The sequence below is a fragment of the Chiloscyllium plagiosum genome, chromosome 26, assembly GCF_004010195.1.
Source record: "Chiloscyllium plagiosum isolate BGI_BamShark_2017 chromosome 26, ASM401019v2, whole genome shotgun sequence".
Lineage (NCBI taxonomy): Eukaryota > Metazoa > Chordata > Chondrichthyes > Orectolobiformes > Hemiscylliidae > Chiloscyllium > Chiloscyllium plagiosum.
The window spans coordinates 3,724,657-3,748,893 of NC_057735.1; the positions used below are offsets into that span (position 1 = coordinate 3,724,657).

Here is a 24,237-nt window from a genome sequence, read left to right on the forward strand (position 1 = left end):
GACTAAGTAGATAAGCACATAGCCGAGGCAATTTAGTGTGGAAAAATATGAAGTTCTCACATTTGGTCAGAAAATCAGAAATACAGAGTATTTCTTAAATGGAAAATAGATTGGGAAGTATGAAGTCCAAAATAACATGGGTGTTCTTGTTCATAAGTTGCTGAAAGACAACATGTAGGTGTTGCAAGCAATTAGGAAGGCAAAGAGTATACAGGTATTGGTTTAAGTACAATAGCAAACAAGTCTCTGTAATGTGACACTACGCCTGGAATGTTGTGCAGCGTTTTGGGCTTCCAACCAGATGAAGGTTATACTTAATGCACAGCAAGGTACAAAGGTTCACTAGGTTGATCCCTGGCACAACAATTAATCCATGAACGTTCAAGATTGATTTTCTAAGTCTCCATGCTCACTGCCACCACTTTATCTGAAGTGTGGTAGACCCCTTTGAGCATGAAGAGATGGAGCCTAAAATCTGGAGTTAGAAATGAGGGATGATCTCATTAAAGTACACAAAATTATTCCAAAGAGCATGCAAGCGCAGTCAAGAGCAAGTGGAGCCTGCCTGTCCAGAACAGGGGCAGGGAACATATTCTCAGAAATAAGGAGTCAGTCATTCAGAACTGAGATGAGCAAGTCTGACTTGATGAGTGTAATTTTCTATTCCAGGAGGCTGTGAAACTCAATCATTTCAGTATATTCAAGACAACAATCAATAACTTTTTAGTTATTAAAGGGACATGGGTGTTAGGGGAAAAAAAACGGTGCTGAGGTAGGCTATCAGCAATGTTGAATGAGGCCTGAGGAGTTGAATGGCTGATTCCTGGTCCTATTTCTCATTATCTAGAGAAGGAATCAACAATTGCATAGCAACCACCACTAACATGCTTGAGAAATAAAATGGATCGAGAATACTGCCAAACTATGTAATTTTACCAGATTCAAAAATCAACTAAAGAATTACTCCACTTTGTCAAGACAGCACAGTGACCTGCAAGTAACAGTTACTACCATTTACAATTTAACGTTCAAGATTGATTTTCTAAGTCTCCATGCTCACTGCCACCACTTTATCTGAAGTGTGGTAGATCCCTTTGAGCATGAAGCTATAAGTTTCTGCTGGCTTTGGAATTACACTGGCAATGAACAACTTAAAAAATTGCATTTCAAATTTAATAAAAGCAAAATACAGTACAAAACAATCCATTTTAAGTAAAAAGCAAAGCCTTTTTGGAGACTGAGTTAAGGAGTTATATTACAACTTGTCTTTTTTGTAAAAATGTTACCAGTGCAGAATTCTGTAAAAAATATTTGTATGGATAATACTAGGCTGCCACTTGTTCCATTGACTTTGCTTTACATTGGTCCTGTGCAAGTTAATACAGTAAAAATATTAAACACCAATAACCGCAATTTAACTTACGGCCACCTTCCTTCAGTTCTGTTTCTACATTTCCATCCAGTTATCCATTCACTGGCCAGAAAAGGTTACAGGAACTGACCAGCGGATGTTGGACTGAAACAATTTGGAATTGCACCGGTCAATCCTAAACAAAAAGATGTAACATCCACTCTCTCTACCCTAAATTCCAGTTAGCCACATATTCCTGGTGCATCGCTTCCTTCTCATTACCATTAGGAATGGAACAGAACTAGCTTCACGAAGTGGCATATGATGCCACAGGTCAGGCAAACATCTTTAAATCAGGACTTTAGGCAAGTATTATAATGGAGCAAGACAGGATTGCTCAAGGTGATCACCACCTCAATGTCTGTTCTCATCCTTTTTTGCTTGTAGTTTCCTTCTTCAAACAATCAATGTGCTTCAGGTTCCATTCTTTACCGTCTCTAAACTGCTCCTGCCAAAGTGAGCAAGTGGCCATTCCCATCTGCTGGTGCACTGTTTCTGCCATTGGTTACAGTTATTAAGTATCAAAAAATGAGGTAAAACAGGTTTGGGAGGAAGAACAATACACCGAATTGTTCACATTAGTTTCCAATCCCTCCCCACCCCAAACCCCTCACTCGGTGTAGTTTTCCAGTCTGATTTTCCAGTTCCTTGCAGTGTAAGAGTGCAATTAATCAAAATGCAGAAAAGGCAGAGAATGTGACAACTGAGTACTACCCAATGAAAAGGGTGACACACAGGAACCGTCAATCAGATGGAAGAATGCACAGTATTTTCAACAACATGATAGAGGTCATTCAGACTTGTCGGGTGAGGGGCGGGGAAAGGAGAGGAGGGATGGAAGACATCAAACACTGTTGCTTCAAGCTTTCTTCAGTAAAGCAGTGCTTTAACGCAGAGCCAGCTTGCCTGGTTTCTGTATTTTTTAAAAAAACAAGGTATTAAACACCAAACCATCTTGCCTTTGCAAGAGCGATGCAACAAGGTGTGACCTCACAAAAAGTAGAAAGGGGGTGAAAGAAATTAAGGGAAAGAGCAAGGTCATGATGATAATCTAAAGCTGTAACAGTCCAAGAAACATCAGTTACTATTTAAAAGGCTTTTGTGACCATAAAATAAATTCTAATTGTTAATCAGCTGCTAAGCAAAGTTATTATAACCCTCAAGCTATTACCCACCATATTGGCTGCAATCCCATGAGCAACTGCATTTAAGATTTAAAATTACTACAATTTTAATCCCAAAACCCAAATGAATAGAAATTTGTTTGACATCAGATAACAAAACATCCTGATACTTTAGCAATGCAGACAGCAATAGGGCTGCATATTACCAATTCAACTCAACCAAACAGGCTAAATATGTGTTTAAATCACTTTCCACCAACTTCCAAAACAAACATTACTTCAATAATATCAGAGTCATCAAGCTGGTTCATCGGAAAATAGTCAATATTTCACGGAGTTGGAGGGGAGAGAGAAAAGGGGGAGGGGGTTGGGGTGGTGACTAGAGAGTTGTTTTGTGAGACCACACTTTCTTTTCCACACATTGACATTAAGCCTCGCTGCGTATGTTTGCGTTAAGCACTGTGCATCTCTTGAGCAATTCTGTAGCTCATAATCTTGTTCCAGTCGACCTTGGTGCGAGTAACTGGCAGGTTCCTCCTCAAGGCTTTGAACGTGGTGTCAGACATGGCATTGTAATTTTCACAGATGGCAGTCTGAAACAATAAGACAATGCTGGCCAGAAAAACTTCAAACAAAGATAAATATCAACAAGGGAAGTTTAAAAGTGGTTTAATGGCAACCAATTAACTTGTGTCAGAAATACACATCTGGTTCACTAATGTCCTTTAGGAAAGAAATAAACCATCCTACATGTAACTCCAGACCCACAGCATTGCGGTCATCTCTCAACTGTCCTCTGAAAAGACCTGACAAGTCTTATAGTTCAAGTGCAATTATGAATGGGAAATAAATGCCAAAAACACCCATATCCCATCAACGAATAAAGAAATCATTGTACCCAGTTTGAAAAGTTCAATAAAAATCATTATTCTCAATCTTTAAATCATCTGTTCAGAGCAAAAAGAGCTGCGTTGCATTTTGGTATCATCTCCCAGACAGTCTGCTCAACACTTCCATCATGTTCCACACACATTAAATGAAAACTGGACTTCCACTCTCCCTGGGTCCCCCAGTTCAAAATTCTCTCGAGTTGCTGCTCCTCCAATATAAATGTTTGAGGTTTTCGTCTTGCAGCTTTCTGCCCTCCATACTCTTCAGAGAGGTTTTCTTGAGCTGCAATGCCCAGGATTACAGGGTCCTACTTTTGGGAAAAGGGATCAGCTATTTAAAGCTGAGGGAAAACTGTTTCATTCATAATGTTGTGAATTTTGGAATGCTTAACCCAGAAAGCTGTGAATGGTTAGCTGATGAATATTCAGACAGAGGTTTTGACTTCATTTGTCCACAGATTTGGTCACCTCATTTGAGAAAGGATGTACAGAACAACCTCGGTTATCCAAATATCAATTATCCAAATTTCAGATGATCCAAAAAAGATCTCAAGGTCTCAAAGGTTGAAATCAGAAACTGGACTGTCATTACCTGCAGAAACTCTCTTTTCAAGACAGACTGCCTACCAGTGAACTCTGCAACTTCTCTCTCGCACTGTCTCCGTCATTTATTTTCTTTCTTTATGCTTCTTGTTTTGAAATATAAAATGGTTGAGATAAATTTAATGGTAGAGGATATAGTTGTCTAGCTCCTGCAATGGGTTTCCAGAAGGGGGTCGAACTGTTGAGAGGAGCCGGAGATAGATGGCATTGCACCCGCTTGGCCCTCAGCCCTGGGACCGTTTGTGCAAGGCTGCAGTTTCCAACTGGTGGCAGTGGAGGAAGCGCAGGACTGGTGGTTGCTAAGGGGAGAGATTGGAAGGAGAAGGAACAAAGGAAAGGACAAGGTTGGAGACAGCAGCTCGGTGTGCACCCAAGAGTGGTCTTTCCACCAGATGAATTGTCTCTGTCCAGTCTAAGCGTTTAAGTATTAAATTAATTCAACCTCCTGTTCATTTTAACTTGATTTAAGATATTTACCCAATGCTGATCAGTTATCTGAACAATCAATTGTCCGAACAAAATACTCCCCACCCATCTCATTCGGATAATCAAGGTTATTCTGTACTGGCATGACAGGGGATGCAGAGATTACTAGATTGATTCCGGAGTTGAGAGGGTTGGCTGAAGAGAGATTGAGTGAACTGGGTATAGTCATTAGAATTTAGAAGAATGGGAGTTTGGGGGTTGGGGGGAGATGTTATAGAAACATAAAATGAAGGGTGCAGATAAAATAGAAACAGGGAGGTTATTTCCACTGGCGGGTGAAATACAACTAGGGACATAGCCTCAAATAAAGAAGAGCAGATTTAACACTGAGTTGAGGAGGAACTTCTTCACCCAAAGGGTTGTGAATCTGTGAAGTTCCCTCCCCAGTGAAGCAAGTTGAGGTTACCTTGTTGAATATTTTTAAAACAGATAATTCCTTTGCTGTTCATAAATCTGAGGGCTATGGTGAGCAAGCAAGTGGAACGCAGTCCATGAAAAGATCAGCCATGATCTTATTGAACGGCGGAGCAGGCTCAAAGAGCCAGATGGCCTACTCCTGCTCATGTTCCTATTGTGGTTATTGCTGATCCCCCAATTGTGGTCGCCAACTTCTTGAATCACTGCAGTCCAAATGGTGTAAGCACGCCCACACAGTGAGGGAGGGAGTTCCAGGCTCTTTTGACACGAAGGCAATGAAGAGATGAGGTTGAAGGTGGACTTGGGTCAGATCAGACATGGCCTTACTGAATAGCACTATGGGCTTGAGGGGCATTATGGCTAATTCTTGCTTCTCTTTAACCCTCGTCTGGCAGTGACTGGAATTGCACACAGTGATCCCAAACACATATAGGGTACATGATCAACAGAAAAATGTCTTACATTCTTCTGGCTGTACTCCAAGATTTTGCTTGCTTTTAAATTCATGTTGCACTGAATAGATTTAACTGGCTAACCAAAATATCTCATTTGTGTTTCTCACATTAGTTCCTATTTGCTAACACTAATCTTAAATATCTAAAAATTAGCAGTTTGGATTTCCCCATATTAAAATAGCAGCTGTCATTGGATAGCCCATCACTCCAGACTTACTGTATTTGGTCTTCAATTTGTGGCCAGAGTTTTGTCTGACTAACAAAAGTGTCAATCGGAAGTGAGACAATATTAACCCTAACCAATGAGAGACATGTTTACCACCTTCTATCATTGTGCAGCAGCTGACAAACTTGTCTTTTCTGATTCAAACAACATTCCCACACCAAACATCAACTGAACCAGTCTAACAATAAGGGAAAGACAATCCACACAAAGACCATATCCCTACCTGGTAGCTATGCTCTGCTGCTTCAATCAGTTTCACAAAGTCCTTTGCAGTCTGGGCTTCATTCTGAAGGGGTGAAAGAAAGATTGTGAATTTTAGAATTGTTTACCCAGAAAGCTGTGAATGCTTAGTTGATGAATATTGAGACAGAGGTTTTGACTTCATTTGTTCACAGATTTGGTCTCCTCATTTGAGAAAGGAGGTACTGGCATTCAAGGAATGCAGAGAAAATTCACTAGATCGATTCCGGAGTTGGGAAGGTTAATTGAGGTGAGATTGAGTAGAGTGGTACAAACAGGCTAGTGCAATCTTTCTCAGCAATAAATAGATACCGACACATGTAGACTGGATATCTCACTGTTACCGAGGTTATACCAGTGACTTCGTCAGTCATGAGCCATGAAGACCTGAAACAGCCCCAGAAAACACCTCTGATGCACACACACAGTCACAATATTTTAGCCAGGTTCCAAAAATCATAGAATCTGTACAGTGTGGAAACAGGCCCTTCGGCCCAACAAGCCCACACTGACACTCTGAACACTATCCCACCCAGACCCAATTCCCTATCCCTATTACTCTACATTTACCTCTGACTAATGACCTAGCCTTCACATCCCTGGACACTATGGGCAATTACACATGGCCAATCCACCTAACCTGCACATCTTTGGATTGGAGAAGGAAATCCACGCAGACATGGAGAGAATGTACAATCCAGAGACAATCGTCCGAGGCCGGAATTGAACCTGGGTCTCTGGCGCTGCAAGGCAGCAGTACTAATCTCTGAGCCACCGTGCCATTCTAAAAGCAGGAGACGAAGGCCAGGAACAGAGGTGGTGAGATTTGGGAGTAAAAGTAGACTGTACTTAGTTTTAAAAAAATTTTTAACATCAGGCCAAAGTACAGCAAGGAATGTTTGACTAATAATCCAAGGAGGTCAGAGTTCACATCCCACTTGGGCACAGTGAGCACCTGAATCAGTTTTTATACAAATCTTTGACATAGAACAAAAATTGGTCTAAGATGACCTTGAGGCTGACTGTCATAAATACCAAATTAGTTCATTAGTGCTCTTTTGTGAAGGGAATCTGATGTCTATTGCAAGTTCTGAAGTGCATCCTGAAATGGTCACATCGATGTATCAAAATAATTGCCCAATGTGTGCAGACTGGGTGAATTAACTATGGGATATGCATGGTTACAGGGATAGCATAGGGAGCGGTCTAGGTGGGATGGTCTTTGGAGCACCGGTGTAAACCAAATGGCCTGCTTCCATACTGTATGGATTCTATGAAAAAATGCCAATTTTGCTAGTGAAATCAATTCTTAAAGCAGAAAGAATGGACACCATCAAGTTACTTCCAAAAAATCTCTCACCTGGAAGGACACATTTGACAATACAAAGACAGAAGGGAAAATAAGTGGGGACACAATGAGTCTGCAAAGGGATATAGATAGTCTAAGAAAGTGGTCAAAAATATGGCATATGGAGCACAATGTGCTGAAGTGAGGTTATTCATTTTAGTTTGAACAGTAGTAGTTTGGGAGGTCTCAGAGAATATAAACGCGGATAAATCGCCAGGACCTGATTTAATGTAGTCCAGAACATTGTGGGAAAGAAGGAAGGAAATTGCGAGACCCCTTGCAGAAATGTTTGCATCATCTATAACTACGGGTGAGGTGGCTGATTGTTTAAGAAAGGCTGTAAGGAGAAACCAAAGAACTATACACCGGAGTCTGACTTCAGTTGTGGGTAAATTGTTTGAGGCGATTATAAAAGATAGGGTTTATGGACATGTAGCGAGGCAAAAATTGATTAGGGATAGTAAGCAGGGTTTGTGCCACTTAAGTCATGTCTCACAAATTTGATTCAGTAAGTTCCCAAAAAGATTGATGATGGCAGAGCAGTAAACATTGTTTATTTGGATTTGAGTAAAACCTTTGACAAGGTTTCACATGTGTTTTAAAAAATTCTCAAGGTCAGGTTCGTAGGAGAGTAGTCTGACACAGAACAAACGACCAAGAGGCGAGTCTGCTAGAATATGAGCATTTTATCCCCCGCAGCGTCGCCACAACCAGGTCTCATACTTACAACGGGTCTGGCTTATACTCACTCTACATGTTACCGGAACTGGGAGCCGTCAGTTCTCGTAGAGCGGCTGCCAACAACCCACGCTCGGCGGTTAAACGTAACCCCGGAGCAGACTCACCGAACTGGAGACTTTTCCAGCTGATATACTCTTTTCCAGATATATTAAAAATCACACAACACCAGGTTATAGTCCAACAGGTTTAATTGGAAGCACTAGCTTTCGGAGTGACGCTCCTTCATCAGATGCTTCCAATTAAATCTGTTGGACTACAACCTGGTGTTGTGTGATTTTTAACTTTGTACACCCCAGTCCAACACCGGCATCTCCAAATCAGGAGATAGAATGGTGGTGGAGGCATGCTTTTTGGACTGGAGACCTGTAACCAGCGGTGTTCCACTGGGATTGGTTCTCGGTCTTATTTTGTTTGTCATTTATCTCAATGATTTCAATAAGAAGATAAAAGGCATGCTTACTAAATTTGCAGATGACACCAAAATTGGTGGCATAGCAGGCAGTGAAGAAGGTTTTCTAAGATCACAAAGGGATCTTGATCAAATGAGTCAATGAGCTGAAAAATGGCAGATTGAGTTCAATCTGGATAAAAAGGAGGTATAGTTGGCAAGTTTGAAGATGACATTAAAATTGGAAGTGTAGCAGGCAGCGAAGGCAGAGTACAATGGGGTCTTAATCAGATGGGGCAATGCGCTGAGTGGCTGATGGAGTTTAATTTAGATAAATGAGAGGTGCTGCATTTTGGGAAAGCAAATCTTAGCAGGACTTATACACTTAATGGTAAGGTCCTAGGGAGTGTTGCTGAACAAAGATCTTGGAGTGAAAGTTCATACTTCCTTGAAAGTAGAGTCGCAGATAGACAGGATAGTGAAGGTGGTGTTTGGTATGCCTGCCTTTATTGTTCACAGCATTGAATAAAGGAATTGGGAGGTCATGTTGCAGTTGTACAGGACATTAGTTAAGCCACTTTTGGAATAGTGTACACAATTCTGGTCTCCTTTCTATCAGAAGGATGTTGTGAAATTTGAAAGGGTTCAGAGAAGATTTTCAAGGATGCTGAGACAGTATTGGAAGGTTTGAGCAAGAGGGAGAGGCTGAATAGGCTGGGGCTATTTTCCTTGGAGTGTCAGAGGCTGAGGGGTGACCTTTAAGGATTTATACAATCATGAGGGGCATGGATAGAACAAATAGACAAGGTCTTTTCCCTGAGGTGGGGGAGTCCAGAACTGGGTGGCATAGGTTTAGGGTGAGTGGAGAAAGATTTAAAAGGGACCCAAGGGGCAACGTTTTCATGCAGAGGGTGGTGCGTGCATGGAATGAGCTGTCAGAGGAAGTGGTGGAGACTGGTACAATTATAACATTTAAAATGCAACTGGATGGGTACATGAATAGGAACGGTTTAGAGGGATATGGGCCAACTGCTGGCAAATAGGACTGAATTAATTTAGGTTATCTGGTCAGCATGGATGAGTTGGACTGAAGGATCTGTTTCTGTGTTGTACATCTCTGACTCCAAATGCAAGGTATTGCATTTTAGCACAACAAACAGGGTACGGCTTATACAGGTAAGGCCCTAGGTACAACAGAGGCATCTAGGAGTGCAGATATATAGTTCTTTGAAGTTTGCATCACATATAGACAGGGTGGTTTAAAAAGACACGTGCCTTCATTGCTCAGTCCTTTTGAGTATAGGAATTGGAAGTCATATTGAAGTTGTACAGGACATTGGTGAGACCTCTTATGGAATACTCTGTCCAGTTCTGGTCGCCAAGTTATAGGAAGGACATTATCAAACTGGAGGGGGTTCAGAAGACATTTACCAGGATGTTGCTGGGTCTGAAAGTTTTGAGTTAAAGAAAGGCTGGATAGGCTAGGAAATGTTTGATTGGAATGTAAGAGGTTCAAAGGAGTTTATAAAATAATGAGAGGTATAGGTAAGAGTTAAAGACAGTTTTCCTCAGGATGAGGATTTCAAGATTAGGGGGATGTGAGGACAGAGATTTACAAAAGGTGAGACGTAATTTTTTTTACACAGACGGTGATTCGTGTGCGGAATGAACTTCCTGAGGAAGTGATGGATGAGAGTAGAATGCTTAAAAAACATTTGGATAGGTACATGAATTGGGAAGGTTTGGAAGGATATAGTCCAGGAGCAGGCAGGTGGGACTAACTTGGTTTGGGATTATGTTTGGCATGGACTGGTTGGACTGAAGAGTATTTCCATGCTATATAACTCTATGACGATGACTCTAATAGAAAAACAATATTGTCTTTCATTGTTTAAATAATAGGGTGTAGTTGTGCAGAAGGATCTGGGTGTTCTTGTACTTAAAACAAAGTTAATATGTAGTCACAACAAGCAATTAGGAGCTGAACAGTCATGCTGCCATTTCATGCAGGGTTTTGGAATATAAAGTTAATTAAATCTTTCCACAACTGTACATGACATTGGCAAGACCACAAGAATAGCTACACTTTCAAAAAAAAAGGTATTCATGGTCTGAGGGCATTGCTCCTGAAAGAATGCTCACAATCCAGATGGGTTTTTCCGATGGTCAGTAATGGATGCACCATTACACACTTCATTCCAAATTTTTATTAAATTCAAATGCCATCTGCTGTGGTGGGAATCAAACCAGGTCCCCAGGATATGACCTGGGTCTCTCGAATTATAGTCCAGCAAGAACACCATTTGGCCAATCCCTCCCCTTGTCTCAAGACAGTTTTTGAGTTGAGATACATTCAGGGAAGGTTTACTTAATTCATTCCTGCTATCTTACGAGCAAAGGTGAGTAGGGTCAGCCCATACATACAGTTGTTTAGAAGATGGATGGTTTTACTGAAATACAAGAGATTCTAAGGGGAACTGACAAGTAGCGACTGAGAGGATGCTCTCCCTCATGGAGGAATTTAAAATTAGGAAACACTGGCTAAAAATATGGAATCACCTACTTAATATAGGGATGAGTGGGAATTTCTTCAAAGGACTGTAAATTTTTGGAATTCTCTATCTCAGAGAGCTGCAGACACTGAGTCAGTGTGTATAGTTGAGGCTGAGATCAAAGTTTTTTGAATTATACAGTGATCAAACAAGCAAAGTGAAATTGTGACCAAGATCAGATCAACTGCAATCGTATTAACTAAGACAGATGGCTCAGCTGTACAGAATAGAATCCCTATACTGTGGAAGGAGGCCATTCAGCCGGTGTCCATACTGATCCTCCGAAGAGCATCCCACCCCGACCCAACCCCCTTACCCTTTCCCTGTAATCCTGCATCTCCTCTGGCTAATCCATCTAGCCTGCATACCCAAGACATTATGGGCAACTTAGTAGGGCCAATTCACATAACCTGCACATCTTAGGATGTGGATCTGTGGGTGAGGAAGATGAAGCATATGATCTACCCTTGTCCTTATTCCCCATGGTGTTCTATTTATGTCCGATGACATAAACAGCATCAGTACAAGCAGGATAGAACCACTCTCTCACACGGAGAGAGAGGGGGGTGGGGTACTGGCAGAAAACTTGTTACAGAGATTGTTTTAGCTTCAGTGTATCTAGAGGTAATGTCAGAAGTCAGGACAAAATGGACAGATAACACAAACAACCTTTCCAACACATCTGACCTGACAGATTCAAAGCTCACTCCACACCACAGAACAGAATGCAACAGGTCCTCTTTGTACATTATGTTCCACTGCCATAATTTCAAACATTGTTCATGTGGAAATCTGTTCCAAGCAACAAAACTTTACACATCTTTTCTGCGAAATAACCAAGTTTCCATTTACAGATAGATTTGTTACCCACACCGGGACAGATTTCAAAACAACCAGCTTGCTAACCTTCCCATATAAAATAACTTTTACTGATCTAAGCTACCTGATATTGTTCTCATACTTGGTCTCCAAATCATCTTGTGCCTGCCATGACCTTACTCTTCACTATGTTTACATCCAAATTCAATTAACCATCTCTTCTTGTAGACTTCATGAAATCTAACACCTCAAAAACTGGAATTTCCCTTCACCTCCCTCCACTTCTCTCTCTCCAGGTTTGTAGAACCCACATGCATCTAACCTCTACTTGATTTTAATTCACCGATTCCTGAATCTTGCTAGCACGTGGATTTCTTTTTTTAAGTTAAGACTTTTTAAAGTAGAACATGGGAGTATTAAGCGAGACATCTGATTGTTCTGCCCTTATCATCTAGAAAGGAATAAGTTGAAGGGTAAGTTGTGCCTCACCAACCTTATTGAGTTCTTTGACGTGGTGACCAAACAAGTGGATGAGGGTAAAGCAGTTAATGTGGTATAAATGGATTTCAGTCAGGCGTTTGATAAGGTTCCCCATGGTAGGCTTTTGCACAAAATACAGAGGCATGGGATGGAGGGCCATTTAGCAGTGTGGGTCAGAAACTGGCTCGTTGAAAGAAGGCAGAGGGTGGTGGTTGATGGGAAATGTTCATCCTGGAGTTCAGTTACTAGGGGGGTACTGCAAGGATCTGTTTTGGGGTCACTGCTGTTTGTCATTTTATAAATGACCTAGATGGAGGGCGTAGAAGGATGGGCGAGTAAATTTGCGGATGACACTAAGGTCAGTGGAGTTGTGGATAATGACGAAGGATGTTGCAGGATACAGAGGGACATAGATAAGCTGCAGAGCTGGGCTGAGAGGTGGCAAATGGAGTTTAATGTGGAAAATTGCAAGGTGATTCACTTTGGAATGAGCAACAGGAATGCAGAGTACTGGGCTAATGGTAAGATTGTTGGTAGTGTAGATGAGGAGAGAGATCTCAGTGTCCATGTACATAGATCCCTGAAAGTTGCCACGCAGGTTGATAGGGTTGTTAAGAAGGCATACAGTGTGTTAGCTTTTATTGGTAGAGGGACTGAGTTTCGGAGCCACAAAGTCATGCGGCAGCTGTACAAAACTCTGGTGCGGCTGCATTGTGTACAGTTCTGATCATTGCATTATAGGAAGGATGTGGAAGTATTGGAAAGGGTTCAGAGGAGATTTACCAGGATGGAGGGAAGATCTTATGAGGAAAGGCTGAGGGACTTGAAGCTGCTTTCATTAGACAGAGGAAGGTTGAAAGGTGACTTAATTGAGGTATAAGATATTCAGAGGATTAAATAGGGTGGACAGTGAGAACCTTCCTCATCAGATGGTGATGGCTAGCATGAGGGGACATAGCCCAGATGTCAGAGGTAGTTTCTTTACGCAGAGAGTAGTAGGGCTGTGGAACGCAACAGTAGTAGACTCGCCAACTTTAAGCGCATTTAAATGGTAATTTGATAGACATATGGATGAAAATAGAATAGTGTAGGTTAGATGGGCTTCAGATTGGTTTCACAGGTTGGCACAACACCAAGGACCGATAGGCCTATACTGCACTGCAATGTTCTACGTTTACTTAGGGAAAAAACCAGATATTATTAGATATCATTTTGTCTTCCACAGGCCTCACTGTGTGTATGTATAGTTCGGGGTATAGCAAGTAGAAAATGAACTTGATAATGTCACCATGCTAGCCTCAGACTTTATGTCATTTAAGATTAGTGGCTCCTTCACATGATTACATCAGTTTCTAACAATATTCAAGATTTTTCTAATAGCCAATTAGGAATTTTTAATCCATTCAGACTTACTGTAATTGGCAAGGTTTCCTCAATGTCCTTCTGACTCATCAACTGAACATTACCGTCTTCATAATAATGGACCTTGAAAGACAGGACAATGTAGTTAATGTGGATTGTGTTCTAGCGCTTTGTATGGAATTAGTCAAGTTACACAAGTCAGCATGACACACCTGGATTTTCAGAACTCCAGTAAGCTGAGCTGATGATGAACCAATATTGAATTTCCACTCAGATCTCCAACGTCCATTCCTACAGAAAGTTGATAATTTGAAATAGATCAGTCGAAGTACTTTTTGTTGACAAACTCACATAGCCTTGAAAATGGGTATGAGATGCTATGCAAAAGTTTTATTGATCAAATTGCTCTGTATCTTTCCCTTTCCTTTGATTGCTAAAACAAGTTGACTCCCATCCCAGAGGTATTGCAGTTAAAACGTGACATAAAACCACTAATGCTTCAATTGGCTGTAAGGCACATTCGGATGGCCTGATGTTGTGATGGATATGAGAGAACAGTAACTCATTCTTTCTTGCAACTGAGATTAAGTCCATGAGTATTAATTCTTGCAAAACAAAATCTAACAGATCATCATCTCAATGCAATTATGGAGTTTTAGAAACAGTAGACACATTCATATTCCATAAGTGAATTATAAAAGTAGGTCATCTATCTGGCAGTTCATCGCCATTGCTCAAATATTGTGCATCTTACATGTAGAGAATGGTCTCAGAAGCAGAGGTAACAAGAGTTGATATAGAACATTCTAAATGAAGGGTTGACAGCTTAGAAACAATTGGCTGATAAACTAAATAGAACATAAATTGTGATGCAATAGCATCTAAACAACTAATTCTGTGTATGTGGTTTCATTTATCCTGTTGTGCAAACCTGAAATAATACTAACAGCTCCCAACACCTGCTAAAAACATAGGAACAGGAGGCAATTTTACCCCTTGAATGCCACATTATTTCATACCTGTGGTTGACTAAAATCCGCCAATCTCAGTTTTAAAAGTGACTGATCCAATTCTTTTTAAAATGGCTGGTTTCCAACTCATACTACAGCATGTAGAAGTATTTTGCAATTACACTCCTGAACAGTTTGACTTTATCTTTTAGGACAAAGGCCCTTAGTAGAGCACAGCCCAGAACGGAAAATTATTTTTCTATATACACTCTCCGTTCTGCCTAATATCTTGAAACCGTTGATTAGATTAAATATTACTCTTTTAGATTTATATTTCAAGAATTTAGTTTGTGTGATCACTCTCCATAAATAAACTCTTGGGAGTTCCAAGTATCAGTATATTTATCCTGCACTACCTATAATGCCAGTACATCCTTCTGGAGTTTTGCCCAGATCTACTGCTCACAGTACTTCATGTATCGTTTAAACAGAGCTTTGAATGGCTCAAGCATATCTGAAGTTCAGTCATCAATGGAGGAAAATGAGACAGTCAATATGAATTCAGGAAATTCTCAAACAGAGCCGGTTGGTTATAAATGGTGTTGACAGGAATGCCTGGTAGAAGTTCTTTGCTCTTGGAAATTGTAATGTGGGATCCTTCTTGTCCACTGGAGAAAGCCAATGGAGCCTTGCATTAGCATCTAGTCTGCAAGACAGCACCACTGATGATGTCGTTCTCTCTTAATACCACACTGGTGTTACAGCCAGGGACTCTGTACTGGAAACTTGAGTTCATAATCATCTAATGCAGAAAGGCAGGCAAGCTACTCAACTAAGCAAAGGCTGACAACAGTTGCTTCCTTCTTCTTAGCACCATCCAACTCATAAATCATTCTACTGGATCTCACTAAGTCAATTTGCATGTTAAGCTTCAGTTGGTCATCCAACCACAACTGGCAATGGGCGCATCACCATCACTGAACAATGACTGGTCATGTGACTGATAATAACGGGGAACAACTGTAGACTGTGAATGTTAGTGGATTGGTCAGATGGGCAGAAAAGTGACAAAATGAATTCAGTTTGGAGAAGTGTGAGGTGATTTTTGGGGAAGTCAGATATGGCAAAGGAATACATAATTAATAGGAGGATATTGAGGGGTGTGAAGGAGTAAGGAAAGATTAAGGGGTAGATGAAGAGTGTTTTGTTCACCCAAAGGGTGGCTAGATTTTGGAACTCACTGTCTGGGGCTAGTACAGGCAGAAACCCTTAAGTTATTAAAAAGCTGCCTGGAGGTGCATTTCAAAAGTTGTAACCTGCAAGTCTATCAAATGAATGCCATGAAGTGGAATTAGGCAGAGTGGCTCGTTTCTCAGGTGCTGCAGACACAATGAACTAAGTGACCACTTTGTAATAAACTATGATTCCATGATTAGGAGGACTGTGGGTTGATACTCCTTATTTGCTGACTTAGACATGAAAATCAATCACAGCACCATTACTGGTGGCTGACTAAGAGGAACCCAGTGCAGATTAAAGATCAAACACTTTTATGGGGCTGAGGTTGTGATTAGGCCAACAGAACCAATTACATTTATAATGTTGGAAAGAATTGTAGTGGGCCTGAGGATTCAAGTGTTTTAGTAACTAACACTGTGCAACCAAAAACGATGGTATAAAAGGGACTGGGAGTAAGTAAGTCAGGAATGCAAAACAGATTGCAAGAGCTTTTATAAATGTACAAAAAAGGAGAGTGGCTGATTTGAACTTTGCTCTCTGAGGCAGGACCAGGAGAAATAGGCTATGAAGGAATTGTTAAAGATATCGAACAAATATGGCAACTACCTTGACAATAGATGATGAATCACAGAAGTTGCCGAGTGACATAATAAAAATGAAGAACTTAAAGTCATTAAGATCAGAAGATAAAAAGAGGGACTAAAAATAAAAATGTGCAGAGCCTCATGGCCTAGCTCCTGGCGCTCTAAAGGAGGTAGCTGCAAAGGCCATGATGTCTCCTGGTTCCAGCAGATGACAAGCTAGCTAATGTGACACCAAGATGAGGCAATGAGTCAATAGGGAACTACAGACCTATCAAATATCAACGGTCAGGAAGGTGCTGGAATATCACTGAGAAAGTTGCAACAGTGCACTGATATAGTTATACGGTTTTACAAAAAGGAAAATCGTATTTGCAAAAGTGGAGTTCTATGAAGCTATAAACAATAGGATAAGTGGGAAGCTGATGTACTTTATTTTGGATTTCCAAACAAGCACGTGGTAAGGGGCCACACAAGTTTACTACAGTAGATGAGATTCCTTGGAGCAGGGGAAATAATAATATTATGTATCAAGAATTGGCTCATAGACAGATAGCAGTAAGGATAAAGGGTTATTTTTAAATTACAGGATGGAACTAATGGAAGGTTGAAAAAATTAGAGCTGGAGAAAGGGAGATTGTGAGGCTCTTCACTTTGGCAGGGAGAACAGAACAGTAGAACACATTTCAAGGATACGGAAACATGTAAATGATGTTCAAAAAGACTTGGGTCTATTTGCACAAAACACAAGCTTAGAATGCAGGTATAGTAAGTAAATAGAAAGGTAAATTATGTGTTGGTCTTCAGTATAAGAACTAGGATACACAAGTAAGGATGTCTTGTTACAACTGAAGGCGAGTACTGTACCTTTAAGAGAGTGAATGCTGTTCTGAACTGAGAGATTACAAGGACCTGTGTAAATAACTCTATGGCAGTCCCAAAGGGTACTGGAAAATTGAAAATATGTAACATTTGGCTGTGAAATGGATATCTGCTGTTTTGACAAGAATTCAAATTTAACCAATCAATTTAAATTATGTCCCAGAATACTAAAACTCAATTGAGTTTGAATTTATTGTTTTGCTCATATCGAACTAATGAGATGGCCTGATGTTGGGAGATAAAAATGCAGACGTTTTGAAAATTGGAGAGACAGCAACTGTCAGATAGATCCAAGAAATTAGGAAACATTCTTAATCAAAGGGACCTTTTTGTATGAAACATACTCGCAGTAAAAAGAAAGAAGACATCCCAGGGAGATCCTCAACTGGAAGAAGAACGACACAGGAAGCGACATCGGCTGTTGTGGTTTTGAAATTAAGTTGATGTAATTTTAATATGTCTCTTATTGGAACAGCATATTGTTATAGAGTTGGAGGCAGGTAATAAGCAGTTAAGAGAAAGGGGGGCTTAGAGTTGTGAATAGCTGTTATCTAATGTTCACTTTTAGAGTGAAAAAAATAAATTCACTTTTTTTTTAAGATTACTTGCAGTGTGGAAACAGGCCCTTCGGCCCAACTAGTCCACACCAACCCTCCAAAGAGCAACCCAACCAGACCCATTCCCCTACATTTACCCCTTCACCTAACACTACGGGCATTTAGCATGGCCAGTTCACCTAACCTGCACATTTTTGGACTATGGGAGGAGACCGGAGCACCTGGAGGAAACCCACACAGACACAGGGAGAATGTGCAAAATCCACACAGACAGTTGCCCGAGGTGGGAATTGAATCCGGGTCTCTGGCATTGTGAGGCAGCAGTGCTAACCACTGTGCCACCGTTAGTGGAAATTAGGAGTTCTCTGTCACTCATATTTTAACAGATTCCGAGGCAAGATGTCTCGGTGTTTAGTTTAATTAACAAAGGAGTTCACTTCCGTATCAGAACACAACAGTATAGGATATTGTTGAAAGCAGACCAAGTATTGTAAAGTTTTAGTCTCCACATCTCAGATGACTATACATGATTTAGGACAGCAGAGGTTCATAACATTTTTTTTTCCCCTGGATAAGAAGTTTATTCCTTAAAGTGTCTGCATAAATGAGGTATTTATTCTCTGGACTCCAGAGATGATCTCACAAACAGATTATTCTCAAAAAGCTTGACGACATAGACATCGGAAGGTTTCTTTCTCTGACTGAGGAGACTTGGGCACAGCTTCAGGATGAGAAGGTCAATCATTCAGGATTGATGTAAGGGAAAATTTCTTCACTTTAGGTTGTGTTTGCTTGGAATTATATATCTCAAACTAATGAAGAGTGAGCAGAAAAATGAAAGAACTAAAAGTTCAGCCATAACCTTAAATGAATGGTAGAGCAAACCCAAGTGGTTACATAATCCACATGCACTCTATTTATGTTCAACCAAGTTTAAAACACTGAATGAAAGGATGTCATTAAAAAGGCCAATATTGCAATATCTTTTCAACCAGACTGATTAACTAAAAAATGCATCAGACTCTAGAGATGCTGCTCTGGCAGTTCAAATTGCATTTTAATTACCACTATGTACTCGGAGGCAAGTAAACACCTACCAAAAATTATGAGGCTGAAACTGATGGTTTTCGATACAAGCTATAATAGTTTGCTGTCCGTTGATAGTCTTACCATAGATCTACAAAATAAAAACTCAAATATTAGCACATAAAAAGAAAAACAAGTTTTTGTCATAATAACAACCCTTTTTTAAATCTTTTACTCACATTGGTAAGTGCATAAAACTTAGCTACCATTGGCCTGGCAAATTCAATTAAAAATATCTCTCTGTATGTTTTAAGACATCAAAAATTTGAGCAATGGAATTGCAGGAATACGAAACAAAAATTCTGGAAAAACGGTAGCTCACAGGGTGGACATAGTTAGGATATTTCTCCTGGCTGTTGAGTATGCAACACTGCTCCCTAAATTATGACCCCATTTCAAGACTTGCACATTATCATGACCCTACAATTAAAAACCAAAAGAAGCTGAACTCTACTTATTCTCACTCTTCTTAACCTCAATAATACATTACACGCAACCTCGAAAGTGCAAGTCAGCAAGCCGCTCAACTGAGACAATGACAGCCAAGTTAATTTTTGACCTTACCTGACATATGTAATGGTCAATGACCGTTACTAGGAAGCTCTGGCCAATTATCATCCCATCAATACACAGCGCAGCAGAGTCATCAGCTAATGATCTCAGATAAAACACGTCACCAACAAAACTTGAACCGTATAAAATAGAACAGGTCACAACAGCTTATCACAATACTTAACAGTGCAGATGCCATAGGGATAGTGGTTTTTCACATACGCCCGCACTGCATTATCACAGGCACTTCTCCAAGACTCTATCGCAGGCTCACCCTCCTGAGGGTGAACATCACTTCCTTCTTTCTTCACATGATCAAATTTGAATGACAGTTTATTCTTTGGATCCGTAAATCTTCCGTTACCCAGATTTCCATGCTCTGTAACCAAGACCTGTGCAAAAATGTCATAACTTAACTCTTTCAATTGTAATTTACAGAAAAATGGACAAACATCTACATAATAAAAATGTAATTCTGCATGCACTTCTTGCCAACATTTCTCTTTAATTCCTCTGTGCAGTTGTAACTGGAGAACTCCTCTCACTGGAGTTCCTCTAAGTACACTCTCCTCCAGAGAGGGGAATAGCAGTTAATAGTGAGAGAAGCAGAGGAAAGCAAGGTAAGGGCGCAGGAGTTCAGCAAGTAGTACAAAGGAGAAGCTATGGGAGTGTTAATTGGATGGTAGGTACGTGAACAGGTAGCGATTAAAGTGACACAGTGGAACCGTCCAAGGGTGACATTCTTCTTGCAATCCTAAACTTGGTTGTTCTCTTCCTCATTCCAAAGGCAACTTGCAGAAGACAGAAACAGTGTGCACAAGCTCACCTGCAATTTTATATTGTCACCAAAAACTTTCATCAGAAATTAAAAACTTCTGTGGAGCTTAAACCAGAGTTTCTTTACACTTGAAAATATTTCAGTTTTTTTCAGTCAGCCAAGTAAATGAGACACTAGGAAGCGCCATGTTTAAAGAACTCCAAAATAATACAACTGAACTACATACCCTCAATATCATTTCTGTTTATCCAGTATAGGCATTCTCTGTAGGGATATAGGATGGGTATTGCTTGGTACTCCAGCATTTATTGCCTATCCCTAATTGCCCAGAGGTCAGATAAAGGTCAACATATTGTTTGTGTGTCGGGAGTCACATATAGGTCAGACCAGATAAGAATGGCATATTTTCTCCTCTAAAAGGAGATGAATAGACCAGATGAGTTTTTAAGCAGCATTAAGACAATCTTTATGTCCCTATGTTCCCAGAATGTTAGGCTGAGGTTCTGGATTGTTAACTAGTGACATTATCACTATGCCACTGCATCAAAAATATCACAGTTCAAGCTTACTTTTGAAGTTTAAGTAGCAGAAACTGCAGAAATTGTCAGTCCTGTTTGCATAGGACACAATCCACAGGTACATTAGGCTGCAGCTTTCTCTGCAGGCATGTGAAAGAATCCTAGTGTTGTTAACAGATCTATTACTTCAGAAGTACATTTGTGACCCAGATTACCAGTCAACCATTAACAGGATGCTGGAGCACCATGGATCTCAGGCATCAGATTAGTCAATCTACCATTCTGGGTTGAACTGGTTCCAAGTGTCAATCGTCAGAGTCTTGGGACCACCATCACAGTGATGAGATTCATCTATTGTTGTCAGACAACTACCATAACACACTTGGGAAGGTTAGTTGGATGCCAGAAGCAAATTGAGTATGAAGTGGCATGGCTTCCATCCTCCTGACCACAAAACATGCAGACATTCTGCATCTTTGGGTGGGATACATTACTGCTGTATTTTGCTCCTCTTGATGGTGTTATTACTGATTCAGTGATATCAGTAACATACTGCTAACTTGTCTGTTCTACCCAAAGCGGCTGCTAATTCACAGCTACAGCATCTTTAAAGCTTCCCCATAGCCCCAGTCCACTTAACAGATCCCAGGTTTCTTCCTTACCTGTTCATCATAGCCCTCTATCTTCACAGGAGTGAACTGGTCCATATTATACTGTGCAAATGCACTAAGGGAAGAAGAAGGTGAGTCAATGTAAACATTACGCATACTAACTGCTGCACTTTGCTTCTCAGTGCCTATCGATTTCATCATACATCAACCTACCAATTGTATCATTAAACCTGGGGTCCAATGCCTTAATATTTTACTTACATACCAATCAACATCCTCCAAGCAATTTAGTTATGTTTCCAATTGACAGTACAATGTATTCACAGTAGCTGACTGGTTTGCTCCAGATGCTTTCAATGTATCTTATTTCCCTAAACCTCTAATCACAGAGAAGACGATATGTTCATTTTAAATATGAGCTTGAAAGATTGTTAGTCAAAGGTATTAAGGGAAATAAGACGTTCAGCCACAGATTAACCATTATCTCAACAGAACAAGCTCAAGAGGCTGAATAGCTTCCTCCTATTCCTCTCCAATGTTGAGGTCCAAGGTCCTAGGGAGTGTTGCTGAACAAAAAGACCTTGGAGTGCAGGTTCATAGCTCCTTGAAAGTGGAGTCGCAGGTAAATAGGATAGTGAAGAAGGTATTTGATATGTTTTCCTTTATTTGTCAGAGCATTGAGTACAGGAATTGGGAGGTCATGTTGCAGCTGTACAGGACATTGGTTAGGCCACTGTTGGAATATTGCGTGCAATTCTGGTCTCCTTCCTATCAGAAAGATGTTGTGAAACGTGAAAGGGCTCAGAAAAGATTTACAAGGATGTTGCCAGGGTTGGAGGATCTGAGCTACAGGGAGAGGCTGAACAGGCTGGGGCTGTTTTCCCTGGAGCGTCGGACGCTGAGGGGTGACCTTATAGAGGTTTACAAAATTATGAGGGGCATGGATAGGATAAATAGACAAAGTCTTTTCCCTGGGGTCGGGGAGTCCAGAACTAGAGGGCATAGGTTTAGGGTGAGAGGGGAAAGATATAAAAGAGACCTAAGGGGCAACTTTTTCATGCAGAGGGTGGTACGTGTATGGAATGAGCTGCCAGAGGAAGTGGTGGAGGTTGATACAATCGCAACATTTAAGAGGCATTTGGATGGGTATATGAATAGGAAGGGTTCGGAGGGATATGGGCCGGGTGCTGGCAGGTGGGACTAGATTGGGTTGGGATATCTGGTCGGCATGGACGGGTTGGACTGAAGGGTCTGTTTCCATGCTGTACATCTATGTGACTCTATGGCTAGAAATTAATATTACATACACTGACAAACATTTCCGTGGAAAGCATCCCGTTTGAACAAAAATTAAACTTACTGAACAGTTGCATCCTTGAGGAGGGTATCATTACTCATTAATGAACGCACATCTGGAAATTAAGAACATTTACAAATCACAACAGTTGGTAATTTAAACCTGTAAACAAAAAGTCAAGTTCAAAGAAAGATTTGTTATGTTAGTTAGGGTTAATATGCAAATTGTACATTGCCATTCACACCTGCTAATTCAAAGTGGTTTCATTTAAGTTACTAGAATCTTTTTACTCCAAACTGGTGAACTAATGGATGATTCCACTGCTACCATCTTATAACTCCTGGGCTCAGTGTAACTTGCTTGAAAACAATGAGAGAAATTGGGATATATCTCATACTGTCGATCACTGCTAAACACCCAACCCAAACAACTGAGAGTAAAGGATTGCTAAATGAACACCCGTCAAATGGATATCAAGTTGTACAAGGATGAGAAAGCAACTGTTTTCAGTTCAGAGGTGGTGTGTGCATGGACTGAGCTGCCAGACGAAGTGGTGAAGGCTAGGTACAAATACAAAATTTAAAAGGCATCTGGGTGGGTATTTGAATAGGAAAGGTTGAGGGGGTTATGGGCCAAATGCTGGCAAATGGGACTAGATTAATTTAGGATACCTGGTCAGCATGGATCAAAGGACCTGTTTCAGTGCTGTACATCTCTATGACTCAAGTTAAAGATAATTGACTATTTTGACAACCACTAAAAAGCACAATTTGAATTTACAAAAAGCAGCTCACCATCTACAAAGTAAAAGGCATTTAAGTAACTTATTCTTGATAGTCACTTCTGTCCAAAATAAATGTTCAAATATTTTAAAACAAACCTAATTAAACAGATAGTCTTTTAAGATAAATTAAAATTACAATTGAGTAAGGTACTATCCAAGATCGATAGTGTGGTGCTGGAAAAGCACAACAGTTCAGGCAGCACCCAAGAAGCAGGAGAAACGTTTTGTAAATAAGCCCTTCATCAGGAATGAGGCCTCATTTCTGACAAAGGGCTTATGTCTGACCTGCTGTGCTTTTCCAGCACCACACACTTGATTAAAAAGGCTGGCATTAGCAAACATTCAGGTAACGGAGCAGCAATTATTACACTCCATATTATCATACCAGAATATATGTGATAACCTCTATCATTATCAGGAGGTTACAGATAATACCAAAAGACTGGACATCTTTCATTCACTTACCATTGAATACCTCGTTGAACTCTCCAGGTGGTGCATGCATGATGAAGTTGGTAGCTATATTTACCTAAAATGAAAGAAATTGACCTGTTTAGCAATACTGTACTATTCACACAATAAACAAGATGGCAGGCAGCTCATAAATAAGATTACAACCACAGTGAAGACCTTCTGTGTCAGCAACCTTTCTGCATGCACAAGTTGCTTTGAGGGAGAGGTTCCAGAATATAACCTTTAAAAGGAGCAGTTTTAAACTTTTTGCACAACGTGACTCCTCTCTCTCATAAACATACTACTTTGTTCATCAGGATACAATTCCAAACTAAACCCACTCGCCCTGCCATTCTTCCTCACAGAAAGCAAGGTTGTAAAGTGTGGCATGAGAAACATCAGGGCCA

At 40.5% G+C, this 24,237-nt stretch overlaps 1 protein-coding gene across 1 annotated transcript in view; it reads right to left on the reverse strand.

Annotated features, from left to right (window-relative positions):
- Positions 1-1,159: 1,159 nt before the first annotated feature.
- The window catches only part of capza1b (capping actin protein of muscle Z-line subunit alpha 1b), a 56,214-nt gene continuing 33,136 nt past the window's right edge, over positions 1,160-24,237 (reverse strand). Inside the window, exons 2-10 of the mRNA XM_043716371.1 lie at positions 23,843-23,906; positions 22,657-22,708; positions 21,348-21,411; positions 19,575-19,781; positions 18,849-18,928; positions 13,755-13,833; positions 13,594-13,665; positions 5,836-5,898; positions 1,160-3,128 (exon numbers count right to left, since the gene is read on the reverse strand). Of these exons, the coding sequence (XP_043572306.1) occupies positions 2,988-3,128; positions 5,836-5,898; positions 13,594-13,665; positions 13,755-13,833; positions 18,849-18,928; positions 19,575-19,781; positions 21,348-21,411; positions 22,657-22,708; positions 23,843-23,906 (822 nt within the window). The 3' untranslated portion in view covers positions 1,160-2,987. The remainder of the gene's footprint in view (positions 3,129-5,835; positions 5,899-13,593; positions 13,666-13,754; positions 13,834-18,848; positions 18,929-19,574; positions 19,782-21,347; positions 21,412-22,656; positions 22,709-23,842; positions 23,907-24,237) is intronic.